Source organism: Syzygium oleosum, unplaced genomic scaffold (genome assembly GCF_021117445.2).
Source record: "Syzygium oleosum isolate NSW1041296 unplaced genomic scaffold, Sole_v2.1 Sole_v2.08, whole genome shotgun sequence".
In the NCBI taxonomy this organism is placed as follows: domain Eukaryota; kingdom Viridiplantae; phylum Streptophyta; class Magnoliopsida; order Myrtales; family Myrtaceae; genus Syzygium; species Syzygium oleosum.
In genome coordinates, this window is record NW_026607492.1 from 5,785,048 (window position 1) to 5,792,974 (window position 7,927).

Consider the following 7,927-nt stretch of genomic DNA (forward strand, 5'->3'; position numbering starts at 1 on the left):
TACTGAAATTGTTATCTAGTATTCTCATCGTGACTTTGTTGTTTCCTGAAGGGAATTTGCCAGTAACCAATAGCAACTTCGGGGGGCAAATTGATCATAAAAGATAGTGATTACACGCCTCAAAGTCCGACTACATTCCGATTCCATTTCTTACATACATATTTTTCCTAACAGTTGGGTGTGTAACCTTGCTCTGATACCAATAGACAACTTGAGATACAATCGTCACACGAAACAGCAGTTCAAGTGTAACACTTAAATAAATCTACTTTCTCTTACCACACTCAAAGCAATACTTGCTTATACAGAGACACTCTCGGTATAATTCTGTTTATCTCTCGTACATAGAGAGCCAACCCCCCCCCCCCCCCTCTCTCTCTCTCTCTCTCTCTCTCTCTTCTCTCTCTCTCTCTCTCTCTACTTGGGCTGTATTGTCTCATCTCAAAGCTTTTGCATGTTTCGTCACCTCTCATTGACATTCGGATTTGTAATGTCCGAATTTGTTGCACTTAAAACACCTAACCTTCGATTTCTCGCGTGTTTTATACTTACCGGCGGGATTCAAATTTCCACCTCTACCTCAGGCACCTCCATTGCCTGGTCCACCTTGATAATCTCCTCATTTGATTGAACAACCCGACTCTGCAAGCACTTGCTCGAGATTCGAACTGATGGACTGCTTATTCATTCTTTGCTCATGCGAGCATAATGAACCCATCGATCGCTCTAACGTCATGGTTGATATATCTTGGCATTCTTCAATCGCCGCAACAACATGGTCAAATCTTTCCATCAAAGACCTTAAAATTTGTTCTAAAACTTGAACATCTAGGAGTTCTTCACCATTAACCCTCACTTGGTTAACGATGGTTGTACACGATCAAAGTACGCCGAAATATATTCAGAGTCATTCTTGCATAAAGATTCGAAATCTCCTTGAAGTGTTTGAAGCCGCACTAGTCTGACACGATCATTGCCTTTGTAGGAGTTTTGCAAAATATCTGACCCTACTTTTGTAGTCTACGCACTCGATATTTTTTTAAAATATTGTTTCTTCCATAGCTTGAAAGATCGGATACAATGCTTTCTGATCTTTCTTTCAGGACTTTGCTGACGAATCTTTCTCCTACTTTCTTAAAGCATCGAATGCTTCAACATTGGCCATTTCAGTGTAGCCCTTCTTTACCAGGTTCCACAAATCTTGCAATTGAAAAAAACCTTCATCTAGACACACTATTTATTGAAATTCCCTCCATTCAACTTTGAAAGTTGCAATTGAATGGAACTGGTAAATACCATTGCAAGCTCTGAGTTCACGATCCTCGATCATCTACTCTAGGTTCTCAGTCTCCGGCCACTGGTTTTGATCCTCCAGTTCCTAACCGCCTAGCTTCGATACCAAATGTTGGGTACATAATCTTGCTCTGATACCAATTGTAGGGTATTCAGAGATACATCTCTGATACCATATGTAGGGTATGTGAAAGCATTGTGGTAGTAATATGAGAGAATTGTAATAGACAACTCGAGGTACACTCGTTATACCAAATTGTAGTACAACACTCAAATATTATCTCACACGACTATTAAAATCTACTTTCTCTCACCACACCCAAAGCAATACTTGCTTATATAGAGACACACTCTCACTATAATTCTGTTGATCTCTCTCTCTCTCTCTCTACTTGGCCTGCATTGTCTCTTCTCTCTTGAAGCTCACCTATGCATCTGGTGACTTATCTTCATATCCTTCGCGCTCGCTAAGCCATATTTATAGGTGTTCCACCGCCTCTTGAAGTCCAACCGACTTCTGTGAAAGGGAAGTCTCAAGCCAAAGTCCAAGTTGACAAGCTGAACTTTGCTTTCCTTTATCTTTTCTTTTTTTTGACTTTCTTTTGACCAACCAGCTTTGCACCTTGAAAGATTCCAGCTGTCCTCAAAGTTCGAATCGTTAGTTTAATTTTCCTCCTTTTACCAGAGTCGATTCAGGACCAAAGTCCAATCAATGAGAAAGTTGGACTTTTCAGGACCAGGTCCTAATTGGAGGACCTTTCTTTCTCTCATAAGAGGCGTTGACTCCAGCACGGCGGTCTTCATTCCAATCCGCAAGCATGGAATAATCATTTTCCCCCATGCAAGATCCGTCTTTTCCAATCTGCATTTACAGGATGAGAAAGTTCTGTGTCACGTCTTCAGTTCATCACTCCAATGTTATAAAATGTCTATAAAAATTTCCCAGGGCAAATTGAGCTTCGTGTGCGCTGGATCAATCTGGCATTGTGAACCTTCGCTGTGTGCTTCGCAATTTGAATATTCTTTTCATTACGGTCAATGAGTGCATGCAAACTCAGATACTACGTTCTTTGTCGTTCAAAAGTGCCTTCACCAGCCACTCCCACCATCACCATCCTTTCTTTCCTTCACTGTAAAACTGCCTCAAAGCTCACACTCTTTCTTGCAACTCATCACTGCTTACAGCTCTGTCTCTCTCTCTTTCTCTCCCAGCTACTTTCGCAAAACCCTTTTCAAAATATTATTCCTCTCGAGCCGTTTCGATACAACTACTCGTGGTTTACTCGGTTTAGTTAGCTTCTTCTCGTCGGTCCTCGCCATGGCCTTCAGGAAGTCTCCCGTCGCCTCGCTGATTCTGCTCTCAATTTTACTCCTCCATGTTGTAGAAGCTCAGGAGATGGTAATTATAAGTATTTGTCATTATATACGTGAAGACATACATGATTCGATATTTCAATGTTCAGCACCAGAATTATAACAACGAAAAAAACCAATTATTCGCTTACGTAGATCACAGTTTCTACTGATGATCAACAAATGAAAATGCTTCTCGGTTGCAGATGGATAAAACTGGAGCACCCACTCCTTCACTCCAGCCCATAGATTGTGGAGCAGCTTGCGGAGCGAGGTGCAAGCTGCTGTCGAGGCCGAACCTGTGCAAGAGAGCGTGCGGGAGCTGCTGCACCACGTGCGACTGCGTGCCCCCCGGCACGGCCGGGAACCAAGAAACCTGTCCTTGCTATGCGAACCTCACCACCCGCAACCTCATTCACAAATGCCCTTGAAAATTAAATTTATTCTTTCCATCAATTCATCAATTTCTAATGTTTTGTTTTTTCTTGCTGTTTCCTAACAAAATTGTATCGATTTCTCTTGTGGGGATTCCTGTAATGATTTTTTAGTGTCAATTTCATGGCAAAAGGACACTATAAGTGCCATAAGTTGTGTACGGAGATCACTTTGGTGCCATAACTTTTTTTCGGATCACTTTGATGCCAAGTCGGAGGAAAAGAGATCACTTTAGTGACTCCGGCCAAAATTCTAGCCAAAAAAAGAGCCACGTCAGATTTCCGGCGAGCCATATCAGATTTCCGGTGAGCCATGTCAGCATTGTAAATTAATAAAAAAAGAGCCACGTCAGATTTCCAGCGGCCATGTCAGCATTGGCACTAAAGTGATCGTTTTTCAAAAAAGTTGGCACCAAAGTGATTCGAAAAAAAGTTATGGCACCAAAGTGATCTCCGTACACAACTTATGGCACTTATAATGTCTTTTTGCCTCAATTTCATCAATAAATTCGGCTATGACAAACGAAAGATGTCTCTTGGGGCGTGAAAATGAATTGTTTCACCAATATAAACAAATCCATGCATTGATGTATACTTCATTCGACTACTAAATTCAAGAAATTCAAAAGAAAACAGCCCAATATGCATAGACATAGATAATTTTCTTCAGTAAGATCTGTCGTGTAAGAGAAAGATTGTGCGACAATGGTCACCATGTGGTTCGAGATTCAAGTTAAATTATTGATTGAACAATGGACGTCGAACGCAGATCTAAGTATGATTTCTGGAGCTAAAAAGGAAAAGAGAACGTTTTAAACTTGGTCAAGTGAATCTGAGCTGTCCATTGGTCAACGCCACCTCCGCACGTGCTGGCCTTCCATAGGTCCTGTGAGAAGCTAGTGTAAGACCCCTGTCTAGGCAAAATCCTGGCCTGGCCCCAAATTCACATGGATCGGATTCATAATGACCGTCGATTACATGGCCCATATAATCAACGCACGAAATAATAACTAAAGTTGAATTACGATGACAAATTTTTCTAGAACTGATTCCTCTCTGCCAATCATGTTCGGGTTTATTAGGGTTCTTACTTACGATTATAATCGACTTGAGATGTTCATATTTTTAAGGGTCATAGTTAACAAATGCCCCTACAACACTAGTTAAGTTAATTCAAAGTAGATGTAACAATTTCCTAGACTTCTTGAAAAATAGAAGGATTACACAATCTGAGAAAGTCACGTACTTCGAATAGCAAATTTTCCAAAACATACGTACTAAAACTTAACGGGTGTCCAAGGGACACTCTTTCATATTATTATTTTCTTTAAACCTATGGAAGTGTTATGTTTCTCCCTTCCGAGAATTCTCAAGCTTATCATCTAGTTTATGTGAAATTGAAATTTACATCAGTTTATTAGGCTTGTAATATAAGTTACCGTGCTTATGCGCTTGAGAAAATCATTCTATATCTATCTTTTACAAACCATGTATCGGCCCGCGTAATATTTGCATTCATATTTCTTCTTTTTTCAGATCGGGGGATTATATTGAAATTTGAAATTACAGCAGGATCCTAAAAATTCTAACCATGATGGTTTTTTTCATCTTAATGTCCATGAAGATTCCAAGGATTTGTCATATTATTTTTCCTCTTTCTCGGGGAACTTTGAGCTCTGATCTGAAGACCAAACCTTTGAGAATAGGTGGATAAGGATGGAAATAAGACGAAATACTCGTGGAGTAAGTTGTATCTCAGATTCCATCAATATGAACAACGTTTCGACGCCATTATATCAGTCACATTATCGCCTATCATAATGAAACCTTCACATGACTCGAGAGACCGTGATAATTTTAATCATCCGACATTGTTGTCAACATTCTTTTAAAGAAAACTTAAATATCGGCTGAAAAAGAAAAAGATGGAATACGACGAAATATTTTGGGTGCCGAAAGTTGTATTTTGTATACTATCGATGCAAAATGGTATTTGTAGCCAAGAACTTCTTATCGACTAGGAAAAAAAAAGGGGATTATTGTAATAAATTTACCAGTTTGGAATTTTTCGTTATATCAAACCTAATTAAAATTTCGTAAAATCATTTTCAATGCTTTTTTTTTTCCTCCGAAAATCCCCCCGACGCCTTGTGATTCTTTTTCCCTTTTTTGCCCCTGCCCCGATTTAGGCCGTGGAGGACACGTGGCGAGATCCCATTGGCCGCACGGGGGGGGGACGTATTTCAAAAATGGTGGAAGGTCCAACGGCTAGTTTTTTTTTTTTGTTTACAGGAGGGAGTGTATACGCTCTAACGGTCACCTAATACCTTCTGAAAACGCCGTTCCGCACTCCCTTTTTTAAGACCCTCTCCACCTTTCGCTCTCCTCACATCCTCTCTCTCTACATCTCTCTCTCTCTCTCTCTCTCTCTCTCTCTCTCTCTAACGCACAGAGGACTCTCGCGTTTGTTCTTTCTTGGAGCATTCTTCGCGCACGGCTTTCAATGGAGACCCCTTCGTCGAACAGGAGAGTCACGAGGTCTCAGACCGCCGCTAGCAACAGCAAGAACCTTCCGACCTCGAGTGAGTCCTTCCGTTCTCTCTCTCTCTCTCTCTCTCTCTCTCTCTCTCTCTCTCTCTGCGCTCGCCGCTTCAAAATCGAAACTTGATGGTGTCCTGTATGGAGTTTGTCGTTTCGAGGAACGAGATTATGAGGAAAGGACGTGACTTTTGTTTGGAAGGAAAATGGGTTCGGTGGGTGTTCTCTCTCTATCTGCTCGCCTCTTCAAAATCGAAACTTGACGGTGCCTTGTATGTTGCGTTTGTCGTTCCGAGGGACGAGATTATGAGAAAAGGACGTGTCTTTTGTTTGGAAGGAAAATGGGTTCGGTGGGTGTTCTCTCTCTCTCTCTCTCTCTCTCTCTCTCTCTCTCTCTCTCTCTCTCTCTGCTCGTCTCTTCAAAATCGAAACTTGATGGTGTCTTGTATGGCGTTTGTCGTTTCTAGGGACGAGATTATGAGAAAGGGACGTGACTTTTGTTTGGGAGGAAAATGGGTTCGTGGGTGTTCTGCCCATGTTTGTGTTTCTTGTGTGTGATGTGGGTGACTTTGCGATATCTGCCGTGGTTAGGATCGTGGGGTTTTGTTTTCTTTTGAAACGGGTTATGATGATATGGTGTTCGGTGAAATTTTGCAGGGAAGTTGGAAGATTCTGATTTGAGGCAGAGGACTAATGGGAAGCAGCAGCAGCAGCAGCAAGAAAGGTCTGCGCTCATTGACATAACCAATGATTCTCCGATCATTGGGATTGCGGCTGGGAACAGCTTGCGGACCCCGTCCTCATCGATTGCGAATAAGAGGTGTAACAGAGCCAAGAGCACTCCTGGGTCCGGGGAGGCGCTGTTGAGGGGTCAAGTTAAAATTCTACTGCAGAAAGTAGAGGAGGAGGCCGTGCTTTCGAGGGTTTCTATGGAGAACAGGCCTTTGCTTCGCCTTCAAGGCTTGGTTAACTCTCCAATGGGGCTTCTTGCCCCAACTCCGGCCAACACGCCGCAGGTGCTGAGTCTATCAGATGATGGAAGCATGAACAATGGCTTGGTTTCTTCTACTGCATTAGTCAATGGTGAAGAGCAACTAATTTCTCAGGTCTGATTAACAACTTCTTCAGATGGTATAACATATTATCTGTTAAGGTTATTCAAATTAGTTCACACTTGGCTTATTGTGTTCCTTATTGATGCATTCAGCAGGTGATAAGTGACATCTTCGATGAAAAGGAGCAAGAGAGTCTTGAGTCACAAAAGAGCATCATAACTCGGTCTCTGCTGTCGGATTTCTCCGAGAAATCCGAACTCTCTGACTCATCCGAATGCTCATCCGCGCTCACCTGCCTGGGAGGACCAGAGGGAGAGAGTGGATCCAAAGAGAAGTCATCGACCACAGATGATGACAATGCCTCTGTCTGGTCCATTCAGGTCAATGCAAGTGCCCATGGTGAGGATGATGATGAGGAGGATGCATTCGTCGAAGAAGAAGAAGAGGTCAAGGAGGAGGAGGAAGATGAATACGAAGAAGTGGATGGATCTCTAGTGGAAGAACTGTGTCAAGGAATGAGCACGATGTGGGTGAACAGCGAGAAGAAGATGCTCCACTTTGCTGGAAGCCACACCAGGTTTGTTTACAACAGCGACGATGAAATCGTCGGAGAAGAAGAAGAGGGAAACGGCGGAAAGGGCAATGTTTCGCCGGGTGTCGTGCGGTTGAAGGGACTGCCTACACCAAGAGGAAAGCACATGCGGTTTGCTGAGGAAGGAAATGCAGATTTGATGTGAGTGGTGATTGATGACACAGACACACACACCCTCCTTTTTGCTGTTTACTGGTTTTCTTTTTCTTGGGGGAAGAATGGTTTGGATGCTGTTACTGGTGATTTCATCAAGTAGATGAAAAGTGTGAGGAATATGTGTGAAGAATGTCCAGAAACTATTGTTTCTTCTAATAATCAATTGAAATTTTGCTATTAATCCAGTCGAATGATAATCTGTTTTAAGATGTTTTCTGTCCTTTTTGGTCGCTGTTCCCAAATCTTGTCAAAAGTTTCCTGCAAGATAATGTTAAAGATTTGAAACCCAAAACTGTAATTGTATGTAATGTCAAAGAGAAAAAAGGACAGCATTTTCCGCAAACGGAGTTAGGAGAACAAAGAAGAATTTACATAGTGCCATAAAACTTCATATGGCACTTAGGGCCTCATCGCCGAATCACTTTTTGCCTCGCGGCAACAAATTCCGGGAAAAAGTCATCAAGATTTTTAAAAAAAATCAGGGAGATGAAATCAGGGGTTCCATT

General features: G+C 42.0%; 2 protein-coding genes across 3 annotated transcripts; both read left to right on the forward strand.

Moving 5' to 3' along the window:
* Nucleotides 1-2,611: 2,611 nt before the first annotated feature.
* On the forward strand, nt 2,612-3,077 carry LOC115688089 (snakin-2-like). Its single transcript, XM_030613832.2, has 2 exons — nt 2,612-2,692; nt 2,853-3,077. The coding sequence occupies exons 1-2, from the start codon at nt 2,612-2,614 to the stop codon at nt 3,075-3,077; spliced, it is 306 nt and encodes a 101-aa protein (XP_030469692.1).
* A 2,379-nt stretch (nt 3,078-5,456) lies between these two features.
* Nucleotides 5,457-7,606, forward strand: LOC115687985 (uncharacterized). 2 transcript variants are annotated; one of them, XM_030613711.2, is made up of 3 exons: nt 5,457-5,662; nt 6,276-6,724; nt 6,826-7,606. In XM_030613711.2, the coding sequence occupies exons 1-3, from the start codon at nt 5,584-5,586 to the stop codon at nt 7,408-7,410; spliced, it is 1,113 nt and encodes a 370-aa protein (XP_030469571.1). In that variant the 5' UTR covers nt 5,457-5,583; the 3' UTR covers nt 7,411-7,606. The 2 variants fall into 2 exon arrangements, with proteins under 2 accessions (XP_030469571.1, XP_030469581.1); XM_030613721.2 differs by having other exon boundaries at nt 6,829-7,606.
* The last annotated feature ends 321 nt before the right edge of the window (nt 7,607-7,927 follow it).

Coding starts and splice junctions, on each gene's coding strand:
- LOC115688089 (XM_030613832.2), top strand. CDS start 2,612: ATGGCCTTCAGGAAGTCTCCCGTCGCCTCGCTGATTCTGCTCTCAATT. Junction 2,693..2,852: donor TTGTAGAAGCTCAGGAGATG/GTAATTATAAGT, acceptor TCTCGGTTGCAG/ATGGATAAAACTGGAGCACC.
- LOC115687985 (XM_030613711.2), top strand. CDS start 5,584: ATGGAGACCCCTTCGTCGAACAGGAGAGTCACGAGGTCTCAGACCGCC. Junction 5,663..6,275: donor CAAGAACCTTCCGACCTCGA/GTGAGTCCTTCC, acceptor GAAATTTTGCAG/GGAAGTTGGAAGATTCTGAT. Junction 6,725..6,825: donor AAGAGCAACTAATTTCTCAG/GTCTGATTAACA, acceptor TGATGCATTCAG/CAGGTGATAAGTGACATCTT.